This window comes from Pseudopipra pipra, chromosome 18, assembly GCF_036250125.1.
Source record: "Pseudopipra pipra isolate bDixPip1 chromosome 18, bDixPip1.hap1, whole genome shotgun sequence".
NCBI classification, from domain to species: domain Eukaryota; kingdom Metazoa; phylum Chordata; class Aves; order Passeriformes; family Pipridae; genus Pseudopipra; species Pseudopipra pipra.
The window spans coordinates 6,481,192-6,493,610 of NC_087566.1; the positions used below are offsets into that span (position 1 = coordinate 6,481,192).

At 48.4% G+C, this 12,419-nt stretch overlaps 1 protein-coding gene across 3 annotated transcripts in view; it reads left to right on the forward strand.

The window, feature by feature from the left end:
• Positions 1-12,074, forward strand: part of TTC28 (tetratricopeptide repeat domain 28) — a 121,601-nt gene extending 109,527 nt beyond the window's left edge. For 2 of the 3 annotated variants that reach the window (XM_064674810.1, XM_064674812.1), the window contains 7 exons: positions 682-806; positions 1,868-2,099; positions 2,335-2,411; positions 4,466-4,489; positions 5,297-5,426; positions 5,959-6,066; positions 6,563-12,074. In XM_064674810.1, coding sequence (XP_064530880.1) covers positions 682-806; positions 1,868-2,099; positions 2,335-2,411; positions 4,466-4,489; positions 5,297-5,426; positions 5,959-6,066; positions 6,563-8,190 — 2,324 coding nt within the window. In that variant the 3' untranslated portion in view covers positions 8,191-12,074. The remainder of the gene's footprint in view (positions 1-681; positions 807-1,867; positions 2,100-2,334; positions 2,412-4,465; positions 4,490-5,296; positions 5,427-5,958; positions 6,067-6,562) is intronic. The other variant, XM_064674811.1, reaches the window with a different exon arrangement.
• The last annotated feature ends 345 nt before the right edge of the window (positions 12,075-12,419 follow it).

Consider the following 12,419-nt stretch of genomic DNA (forward strand, 5'->3'; position numbering starts at 1 on the left):
CAAAAGTGACCTCTTTCTAGGCAAAACAGAATGAGTGTGGACATGGTGCTTGGCATCACTACCAAGCAGAGGCTTTCAGCTGCTCAGGCTGTCTGTCCTGTCCCTTCCATGCTACTGTGTGAGTTCATCACTCACAGTCCCGCCTTCCACCGCTGACCCTTGATGCTAAGTCTCGGAAGGAGCACCAGAGCCAGGAGCAGCTGCATCCTCGCTGCATGAGTGAGAGGGGGCAGGTAGAGCTCCTCATGCTGACATCTGGGGAGTCTGGCATTGGATGGTGCATAAGCCAGGACAGGTTTCTGATCGGGACAGGGAAAGCTCTCTGTGTTCTGAGTTCTGTTCTGCGAGTGCTGTTGGCAGCTGTCGATTTCCATGGCTGTAGAGGAGTCCTAGAGCATGCCTGGACAAGTTTAGCTGCAATCCAGTGGTTTTCTGCTTGCTTGAACAGGAAGACACTATTGATTTAATAGCAGAGGACAATAAGAAGCATCTAGAAGCTTTCTGGAAGTTCAGTCTGTGGAACCAAGCAGGGAGTGGACAGCTGCTCTGGGAAAAGAATGTCCCTGTGCAGGGTGCAGTGAACCATCATTCAGTAGTCTGCAGGCAGAGGACACCTGCGTCTGGTTTGAACATTTTCCATAAAAATGGAAGATTGACTGTCTCTTCTTCTGAATCCTGCAGGCTTCATGCTTATTGGGAGTGATATGAAGCTGAACAGCCCTTCTTCGCTGGTAGGACAGGCCCTGATTGAGATCCTGCAGCACCCTGAAAGGGCCCGGGATGCTCTGCGTGTCCTGCTTCATCTGGTAAGGGAAAGGAAGTGCTGCCACAGCTCACAGGCACCGGTAGGGGCACCACAGCCCATCTGATCCTGAGACACCTTCGCCTGGGGACACGTCTGCAAACCATGAGTGGAAGAGCAGCACCCTGATGTGCAGCCACTCCCATTTGAATATACAGATAGATACATATATCTGTACACAAACATACACCTTCACCCCCTCTCTCCTGCCGTGATGTAGCCTTTTGTGAAACTCTAGGTCAGTGTGGAAAGACTGGAACACCTAGGGAAGTATCCAGAGCAAAAAGAGGCAAAGGAAGCAAAATCTTGCATTGTATTGACAAAATCCTCCCTAGACCCATCTGCCTTGCATTAGCTGTTGAATTGGGTCTCTGCTTTAAAAAAGAGGTAATCATTGGAGTTAATTGTTTGTACAAGGAAATAGTTATGAACATGGCAGTCATGGAAACACAGAGCACAGTCACTGCTGTCTCTGCACATTTGGAAGATAAGAGGCCCTTCTGTCCCCATCTGTGCCACCAGCCTGTCCTGGGGAACAGTGGGACTGGAGCCAACTGCCAGGTGGCTGGAATGATCGCTCATGGCTTTTAATACTTTTCTTTCCAATGTGTCATCTGTGGTCCCACAGGAGTGTGAAGTATCCATAGAGTGATGGAAACCTGTGAATATTGCTGGTCCTCCCAGTTGCTGGGGTTTGTGGACACTCATCTCAGTCTTTCCTATGTAGGTGCAGATTCGTCTGGTAATAAGCAAGCTGGGACCCCAACATGAGTCATCTTTTGGGGAGCAGTGCAGCTACCAGGCTTACAGGAAACTATCCCAAACAAACTGGTACTTTGTTTCCTGTGGCATTACTGTTCCCAGCATCTCAGAGAATGTTGACACTCATCACTGTGATGTTACATCTGTGAATGCTAAGTTACTGGAGCCTCTGTTTTCAAGGCACTAAAGTCCTCCTGTGTGAGACAGGCCAGGATCAACCTTGGATTTGCTGTCTCTCAGCCTTTTCTCTGTGTAAGAAGAGGAGGTCAGTAACAATTAGCTAATGGTGTGTTTTCCCCACAGGTGGAGAAATCACTACAGCGAATCCAGAATGGGCAGCACAACTCCATGTACACCTCCCAACAAAGTGTGGAGAATAAAGTTGGTGGCATTCCAGGCTGGCAGGCACTCCTCACTGCAGTGGGATTTCGGCTGGACCCACCAGCCAGCGGCCTCCCAGCAGCAGTGTTCTTCCCAACCTCAGACCCCGGGGACCGGCTGCAGCAGTGCAGCACCACCATCCAGTCCCTCCTAGGTGAGAGGAGGCAGCTGTGGGCCCTGACCAGGCAGACATTAGCCTTTCCTGCCTTTCTGTGATGAAATCAATGTATTGAACTGGGAAGAAGTTCTGAAAGTAAATGTTTACTGAAAATTTTGTCACAGATGAGAATCATTTACTACTGGGTCGAGTAAGCACGATGTGACTTCCTTTTTGTTGTATTTCTTGCAGTCAAGAAATATATACAGACATTTCTGCTGATGTTTTTCAGGTTTGCCTAACCCTGCACTTCAGGCACTTTGTAAACTTATCACTGCTTCAGAAACAGGAGAGCAGCTTATCAACAGGGTGAGTTGGGAGGTTTTCCTTCAGTACCAGATTCCAAATGGTTCTTCCCAGGTCAGTAAATTCAGAAATGCACTGAATGGTTGATATCCTGGTTTATCAACCCAGAGCTTGCTAGGAGACTTGAGGGTTTAAATTCTGACTTTGCCTATTTGTGTGAATGAAAGTAAGTGTCCGGAAGGAAGAAATGCAGGTGGGTTACTGGACTGCGTGGCCTTGGAACTCCCCATTCAGTGACAAGTTAAAGCATGATCCCTTCTGTGAGGGGGAATTGAGTGACAGACCCCTTATTGCTGTTTGGCCATCCTGTCTAGGGGCCACGTTGGCTGGTCTTTGTGCACTGTATTTACCAAAGTCCCAACGTATGGCTGACTTCGGTCTGTCAGAAAACTCACTGGGACTGTGCTGCTCCAGTGTGTGCTCATAGCTCTGTGGAAGGGATTCCTGGACTTTAGGAGAAGGGCATTGATACCTGTGGCGATGGGACTTCTCCCTGCTCCCCCCAACCTCCTTCACACTCCTCCCTCTCCCCAGTCTCTGGAGCATGCCAAGCCCAACCTGACCTTTCTCTGTGCCACCAGCCCGGCTGCTTTCCATTCCATGGTTCTTACTGTCCTGAGTGCTCTTGTAACAAAGTTTCTCTTCATCATTTGCCTGCGTTAGTACATGGACACACTCACACAGGGAATGGGCCTATAGCTCACTGTCTTTCCTCTTTCCCCATGCAGAAGCATTCCAAGGCAGTACTGTGGTGGGGAGCTGGGATTGGCTCTGTGTGGTGTCCGGTCTGCCCTTCAGTCATGTGGAGTTTCCACAAAATACAAGACAAGCCTCAGCTTTGCTGTTTCCCACTGAGCAGCTCTGAAGCCCACTAGAATGAGTCTGCTCCAAGGAGGGAGTTCCTGTTAGGATCCTGTTAGGATCTGCAGCAGCGCATGAGATATTTCCAGTGGCCTGTCCTTGGTGGTGTTTTGCCTCTTGCCTGGGCTCTCATCGGTGCCCAGGATGTCTGTGATTAACCAGTGTTAACTCCCTCATGGCCACCCAAAGGACCTGGGTCCGAGGGGTGTGAGGAGGAGAGGACAGCATCCTCGTGGCTCAGAATGTCTTACAGTGCTCATGAGGTGACTTCCTGACTGTCGCCCTGCCTCAGATGATGAAATCACCGAAGGACAAACATTCAGCTGGCTGTACATGACTAACAAAAGACACACACATCCTTTCCTTGCTGCCCCACACAGTAAATACTGGCAGGCATATTGCACTGGGTTTGCAAATGTTGTTCCATAGCCCAAACCCCCAGCAGAATTCCCTTTTGCGCAAGAGTCTATCCTGTTACACGCCAGGGTTTTGAGCTCAGCTCTCCCACCCTCTGTGGTTATTGCTTTTTTCCCTCCTGCCTCTCCACAGTTCGTGAAGTGAGCAGCCTGGGGCTCTGCCTGTCCCAGAGGAGAGCAGGCTTTGTTCCAGACGGAAGCAGGACGTGGGACAGTTCAGTCAGCGGGTGCTGCTCGCTGTTTTTCCCTGGTGGGTGACCAGCATCACAGGGGAGCAGGTGCTCTTGGCGTTGGTGAAGCAGCAAGGTGGGAGCCTGAGCTGCTGCATTGGACAGAGAACACTTGTTTTGAGTGCAAAAGAGAAGGCAGGAGCCACAGAAGAGAGAGAACTTTAGTACTACTGCATGTGCAAGGAAAAGTTAGGGATTGCTGACTGCACTGAACGCCAGTACTGTATCCCAGAGGAAACGAGAGAAGGACTGTTTTATGTTCAGCCTCCTGCCAGAGGGTTGGCCTGAGTGTCCGCCTGCTAAGTGTCTGAGCTGTCATGAGCTGGGCACTCCCAGATTCCAGCTGCCTGTTCCCACGCTGTTGAACTCAAAGTTCAGGCCATTCCCTTTGCTCCTTTCTTTCTGTGGATAGAGCGTCTTGTAGGCAAGGTGCTGGTTTGCACATGGATGTGTCCCTGCAGGGTTCCCCAGCACAGCCACTTTGTAGCACAGTGTAACCCATGTTCTTTCTTTTCTCCTCTTTTCCTTTCTTGTTACCTGCTGCCCGAAGGCTGTTAAAAATGTGGTGGGAATGGTGAGTATGATGTGCACGGGGGTGACACTGCAGTGCAGGGTGAAACACCAGGGTCACTGCAGACCCATTCCCTGTGCTGCAAAGTGTCTGCACCCGCTCCCAGGCCTGAGATTTGCTCCACAGAGCTACTGTGGAAAAAGGCCTGTGTAAGCTTTTGTGGGTTGTCAGAGATGGGTGGTCCTGAGGTTAGCTGATCCCTGATTAATGGCTTTCCATCCTTGCTGCCCTGACTGTGTTGGTGAATTACATGGGATCCTGGCATCTTAATTTGTGTCAGATCTTCATAAACACATTTTCTCTCAAGCTTGCTACTCCTGTCCCTTGGGCACGGTTGAGAAACTTCTTTCCTGGAGGCCATGGAGGTATTAGGAAAGTCTTCCATAGTTTCATATGACTTGTTCTGCCCAATTAATGAGTTTCTTGGGATTTGCATAAGGAGTATGGCTCAGTCATGGAATGGGCTTTAGTATATCCTATGAGCAGCCCCAGAGTATCTCTTTCCTTTTCTTTCACTTCACAGATGTTCCTGCTGTGCTTCCTTCTTGCTCAGTTTCCACTGGCCACCCCCCAGCCCTCACCCCTGGTCTGTCCCTGCCTTTGCTACTGTTCCAGTCTGTCCGATGTTCCTGTCCCTGAACTGTCCCTCTGCCCAGACCTTCCCATCTCACTGCTCTGTTCAGGAGCAGCAGCTGAACTGGGTGTCAAAGGAAAGGGTGTTCAGGGAAAGGGTATTGCCTTAGCTGTGACTGTCAGAGAAACATGATGTGACTTGTAAGGAATGGCTAATGTCTGTATTGCTTTCTTCAGCTGCATCAAGTCCTGGTTCAACTTCAGGCAGGCGAGAAGGAGCAAGATTTCTCCTCTGCACCAATCCAGGTCTCCATCAGTGTCCAGCTCTGGAGGCTGCCTGGCTGTCATGAGTTTCTGGCAGCTCTAGGTAGGAAAATACTTCTTTCTGTTGTCCCTCTAAACCCATTGCTGGTGTCTCCTGTGGGGCTTGAAGCAGTGATGAGACTCACAGCTTCACATTTATCTGCCTCCTGCAGGCCAGCCTGCATTTGCCAAATTCCAAAGTCTGTGCTCTTCAGCTCCATTTCTGTAAAAAAACTTGGAATGAATGGTAAATGGTTGGGTATGTGGGACACTGTCCCCTGAGATGTATTTGGTATATCATTCCCCAACAACTCCACATAATTTGCAACTAAAGAAGGATTGGCAGGGGTCATTTGTGTATGAGTGTGTGTGTTCCCTGTCCAGCGCCATAAAGCTTCCAAGACCTGGAGAAGATGTGCTGAACATTAATAAATACACACAACAAACTGCACAGGGGGGGTGAAGTCATTCTTCTGAGGGTGCTGCAGGGTCTCATACCTCTCTGTTCTGTCTATGTTTTAAATGAGATCACTCTTACTTTAGACAGAGGGTCTTTCTGTGAGTTGTGATTTTCTGCTCTATGTCCCGCTACATAGGTTTTGACCTTTGTGAAGTTGGCCAAGAGGAGGTGATTCTGAAAACTGGGAAGCAAGCTACCAGGAGGACTATGCACTTTGCTCTACAATCCTTGCTGGCACTTTTTGGTAAAGCTGCTTACAGTAGTTCTTGCTCCTGTGTCCTCTGATGATTTGATCAGAATGGCTTCTGGTGAAATCTCACACTCACACATTTGCAGAGGTCACACGTCACACACGTGTCACACAGGCCAAACGTCATCCAGGGAGTGGCTGGAGCAAACATTATTTTTCTGTGGGAAAGACTTGTATGAGCCCAAGCTGGGGACAGAGTCCAGCAACTGGAGGATGTATAACTCACTCTTGGTTTTGAGAAATAAAATGGTAATGAACTGACAAGTTCCATCTAGGATAATGGACAGAGGTTCTTCCCTGGGCATTTCCTGGGCGGTGCACTTCTTTTTCCTTACCTAAGTAGTAGTTGGGTGTTCTGAGGTAGCATAGAGCATGAGGGCATGTTTTGTAGCATTTCCTCTTAATTCTGATAGAATGTTGCCTAGTTTTATTTGATTTTGTTGTGTATCTAAGGGCATGTTTGTACATACTATTTTCTTTCCTTTTTCAGATTCTACAGAGCTGCCCAAGCGCCTTAGCCTGGACAGTTCCTCATCACTGGAGTCATTGGCTTCTGCTCAGTCTGTTTCCAACCCTGTACCCCACTATCAAAACCCTCCATTCTCTCCCACCTGTCCAGACAGCATTGCCTCAGATGCCATTTCGGTGTACAGCCTGAGCTCCATTGCTTCTTCCATGAGCTTTGTTTCCAAGCCAGAGAGCATGCTGGATGGGGTGGGACACAGAGGTCGCCAGGATTATGAGAGGCCCAAGAACATCTATCCACACAGGTCTGCAGCTCAGAGCCAGCTGTCACCACAAGCCACCACTGCAGCCAGCAAAGATGAGGAAGAGTATGAAGGTTTCTCTATAATCAGCAACGAGCCTTTGGGCAGTTACCAAGAAAACATAAACCCAGGATTTTCCCCTGATCACAAACAGCCCAAAACTGGTCAGACTGGAGGCATTAAAGAGTCTGTCAACTCCAAAGGGAGCATAAGTACTCCAAATTCTCCTGTTAAAATGACTCTCGTCCCCAGTCCAAATTCACCTTTCCAAAAAGTTGGGAAACTTGCAAGTTCTGATACTGGGGAATCTGACCAGTCTAGCACTGAAACCGACAGCACTGTCAAATCCCAGGAGGACAGTAATCCAAAGCTTGATCCACAAGAGTTGGCACAAAAAATTCTGGAGGAAACTCAGAGTCACCTCATTGCTGTTGAACGTCTTCAGAGAAGCAGCAGCCAGATAAGCAAGAGCAGCAATTCGGATGACGGGGCTCCCGCCCCGGCTGGCGTGTCCGCGTTCCGCTCCTCGGAGACCAGCGCGTTCAGCCGGCCCGTCAGCTCCAGCCAGAGGAATCAGTCTTCACCTCTTGCAATTAAACCAAAGCCTCCAACAAGGAGTTCATCCCTTCAGAAGGTGAGCTCTGGCTATAACAGCCCCACAACATCGGAGATGTCAAACAGAGAAGGCACAGGTCAGTACAGTGGGCAGCCATCTCCAGGTTGTGATTCCCAGGGGTCCCTAACTGAGCAGCCTCCCTTTAAACTCAAGTACCCCAGCTCTCCTTACAGTGCTCATATTTCTAAATCACCCAGAAATATATCTCCGAGCTCAGGGCATCAGTCTCCTGGTGGCAGCACTCCATCTCCTGCTCTTTCTTATTCCTCAGCTGGTTCTGCTCGCTCGAGTCCAGCTGATGCCCCAGACATAGACAAATTAAAATTGGCTGCCATCGATGAAAAAGTGCAAGCAATTCACAACTTAAAGATGTTCTGGCAAAGCACTCCCCACCACTCCACTGGCCCAGTAAAGATTCTCCGAGGAGCTCCTGGAACAATGACTTCTAAGAAAGATGTCCTCAGCTTGCTCAATTTATCTCCACGGCACAGCAAAGAAGAAAGCGCAGAGAAGCTGGAACTGAAGGACCTATCTATTGAGCAACACCTTGCTGCTTCGCCACAAAAGATCCCCCCAAATGGACACAGACACCCTGAAACCACAAATGCTGTGACATCAGCTCATTCCCCGCCGCCCGGCAGCACCGCGGGGGCCGTGCGGCCCCTGAGGCTGCCGGCGGGGAACGGGTATAAATTTTTGTCACCGGGAAGATTTTTTCCTTCCTCCAAATGTTGAAATGTCCCGAGTACCAGCTGATGACTTACAGTCTTGTTAAAGTATTTGCTTCTGCCCACTTGCCTTTACCAAAACAGAACCAATACCTAAGCAGCCGTGGTCATGCCCCCAGCTGGCGGTGCCCAGGGATGGGACAGGCTGTCATTGTGGGGGCACACGGCCTCACACACATGGGTTTTCTTTTCCCTTATCAGGACCTCAGCCAGACTCACCTGATAACAGGTTCTTTGTAGTGTTCAGTATTTGCAGCAACGGGTCCAAAGCATCTGGTTGTCTGTTCATTAAATACTGGCTTTTAAGCCACCTCCTTGTATTTTTTAACCCAAGAGGAGGTTTTACAGCTGGCTTTTTATATTATAAATTATACATATCAGGGGTTGGAGAGGAAAGGGAGAGGAGGCAGAACGTTCCTGTGTGCCAGAAAGAACATATGCACAAGTTTCTGCCTGGAGAAGGATGAGCCATTTACTGCTTTCAAAGGCTGACAGAGGAGAAGATCACACACCTCTAGATACTTCTGCCAGGTTGGTGAAAACTGCTGGCAGGAAAACTCCATAGTAGCAGGATCTGGCAGTTCTCTTGCATCATTTAGAGTCTGGTGAAAAAAGGACAAGAGGACAGAGGTGCCCCATTCTAAAATCTGCATCTCAGGTAACTTTTCTGGAGGGAAACCCCTCAGGTGAGACTTTGCTGATTAGTCTGTTCAGAGGGAATGTTTGGGCCTAACGAGCCAGGTGAGCCTGAGCATGAGGTAGCGAGTGTGTGTCAGAGAGACAAGCTCTGGTTTTATTGAGTGCTCTGTCTCTCTGGTACACTGCGTTGCGAAGGTGAACTTTTCATCCTGGCAGGTATTTGGGCAGCACTGATGTCTTCTGTCTGCTCACTGAGCACAAAAAAGGATTACAGATGCTGCAGCTGAGAACATTATTTTACAGTTCCATGGCAGGCAGGAATGTGTCATCAGTATGTGTGATTTAGACATCACCTGACCAAAAAAATCCCTCACTGATCCTGCTAAGTCATTGCCATGGCTCAGTGCAGGCAGGTTTCCTTTGGAGCAGGTTTGGAAACAAGTTTCCTTTGGGGCAGGTGTACAGTACCAATGTGAGCAGCTGTCGGTGCAGTGGGAGCATAAACACGAGGCAGAAAGCGGAGGGGACAGATGCAGAACCTGAGTGCCCTCTGCCCTGTGGAGGAAAGGGGACCAAGAGCACCCCGAGGGTGATGTGTACAGTCAGCTTTCCTAGGCTAGGTGGGGTTTAGGAGCTAGGGATCAGGTTGGAGGTATTTCTTCTAAGTGGCTGTCAAATGCAGTGATGTGACGGGGATCCCAGTGATCGTTTCCATGCACTGAAGCCGTGGGCGTGCGGCAGCATCAACCCCACCACGTGTGCTCAGATCCACGCAAGGGATTCACAGGCCACGGGCTATGAAGTCGGAGCACTGGATCACCAAGGTTTTTGGTGTCTATTCTGCACTCCCAGAATTGGCTGAGTGACTGAAGGCCAATCACTTCACCTCTCTGTGCCTCGTCTTCCCTTTCTATCTAAATGGGGATAGTAATACTTACCTACCTACCTCACAGAGGTGTTGTGAGGCTGAATTCATTAGGCCCTGAGTTTTAGCTGGATCTTAAGTCAGCTTCCAGTCTTGCAGCTGACTACCTGAACAGTGAGTGCAGGCAGCTCTGTGGACGTACCAGGGGGTGCGTTGCCGATGCAGAGAATTGTTGCACTTAGCGTGGCTGGATGCTCTTGCTGAGAATGTGGATCTGATCATTTGTGATTTTCTTATGGATCTTGGAGGAAAAGCATGATAGCAGGGCAGAGATTCAGTTCTGATACCGAAACATGAAATTGCTTAGGCTCAGCTTGCTCACAGGGTGTAATCAGATGCTTGCTGTGAGAATGTTCTGGAATCTGCTAGTTTTGGAGGAACATTTTCGTTTTTGTCGTTGAAAGAAATGAACACAAGCACTAAAGGTGAAGGATGTTGGGCTGAGTTGTTACAGCCAGCTAACAAGGGATGGGGGATCACCAAAGTTTCAGTGCAGAGACAGAAGGAGTAGTGAGTTACTCACCTATTCATATGCAATGTAGCAGAACAGTTGGGTTAATCTGTTCAATTTATATAATGCAAGTTATTTGTCTGTACATGACATCTTCCTGTGATGGTTTGGTGCTAAACATCACCTTCATGTCATTTGGCAGGAAAAATTAGAATAGAGGGCCAAAATAAGTCAGCAGAGTGTCTGCCCCTTGTGGAGACAGTGATGCTGCTGATTGTGCCACTTGCTGTGGTCACAGGACTGCTGAGAGACTTCACGTGACCTGCTCTGTTTCTAACCAGCATAACTGTTTTGAAACGACATCCCAGGAACACCCAGGATGGAAGTGGGCAGTTTTTTGTTTATAGCAACAGCAAATACTCCCTGTAGTGCTGCATAACATGCCAGAAATAAGCCTCTGTGTTGTAGTTTACTTCCATAACTAAAGGATCTTTTAACCTGTAGAAATTCTATGCTGCCATTTTGGTACAACCCATTTCCATGCTCCAGCAAGTTTCATGCTGGCTTAAAGCTTTCAGACAGAGCTAAATCGGGGTGGGAGGTGTGGGGGGAGTGGTTCTTCTGTTGTTGTTTTTAAGGAGGGGGGAGCATTAGAAACAGGGAAGGGTTCGGATGTAGAGAAAGTTCAGTATTTGGGAATTTGGTGTTGTATAAATATGGAAGGTGAGTGTCACTAGAACAAGTCTTTAGGGAAATTGGTCTCCACTGACTTGGCACAGGGCACTTCCATTGGCTTGCCATGAAATGCATGCTTACTCGTGGCTGGGAGACACTGCACACACCTTGTGCCTCACTCCTCCACCCCCTGAATGAGAAACAACCCCTTTGTGAGGAAAAAGTTTTATCAGGCTTGCCCAATATGTGGAGAAATTCAGGATATGAAAATCACGTATTCTCCATTTGCTATTAGAATTCCTTCTGTGGAGTTAATGCATTTGTCGTTGTTGTATTTGTGCATGGTACAAGTGACAACACTGCATAATACAGTGAGCAATAACAATTAGGTATTAACCACTTTCACATTAAACCTGCCACGTGCAACCATTCCCCAAGGCCCCATAGAGTGTTTTGGTTTTGCCCCATACTTTTTACTGTGTGAGATTTCAGATTTTTTATTGACTGTCTTTAGCTCCAACTAAATGGGAACAGTAAACAATCTCTCTGATCAAAATCTAGTTTAATTTGATTTTGTTGGTTAGCCTGTACCTCTGGCCTGGTATTGATTTTCTTTCTCTTTAATCCTACCTTACTGAAACAAGGAAAAAGCATTGAGGGGGTGCTATACCCACGCATATCACTCCAGGCCATATTTCTTTTCATTAGGTCAAACTCATTCCGTGAACATCTCTTCCAAGTTGCAGAACAGATCCAGGGGCACAGGGGTGTCTGTGAATCTGTTAAGAAACACTGGTAGTTTCAGCTGGATGGTGATAATGGGTTTGAGCAGTTCTGGGTTCATTGCATTGCCAGGCTGCCCAGAAGGGCTGCTCGTGTGTGTGGACACTCGTCCCCTTGGCTGCAGAAGAGTTTCAGAAGAGCGCTGGAGGTGGTGACCCAGAGAGGATGGTCAGCAGAGACTTCCCAGCAGCAGCCCTTCAGCACTTGCTCTCCCTGTGTGCAGTGTTAGCCATGTTTGGCCTCTATGGACTTTCTATGTAAATTAAAACTCTGTTTCCAGACAGCATTAAACTTTTTATATTATGAAATTTACCATGTAAAAAGATTTTCATATTTTTATTGAAATTGCTAAGGCATTTGGCCTTCCTTCTTTGTGATTTCAGTGTCTATTAAAGCATGAGTTCTCTCAGTGCCTCAATCTCTTGGTCTAGGAGGGTGTTGGGGAAGGGTGTTTGCTGGCTCATTGCTCTCTGCCAGCAGCCAGCTCTGTGCATCCCGTGGCAGAGTGTGGCAGACACACGGCAGCTCTCAGCTCCCTCTGCAACCTTCCTCCCCTTTTTGTGCAGTGTAGTGTTCCTGTTAACAGTGCTCATTGCAAATTGCTTTTCCTTTTCCTAACAGGTGGTGGGAGCATCACTATTTGCTGGTCTCTCTTGTAGGTGGGAGCAAAAGGATGCAAAGCGCTGGGAGATGCTCCAAGAGTCGCTGGCTCTGGCTCTCCAGTGGGAGAACTCAGTGCTGAAAGGATGAGAGACTCTCCCTG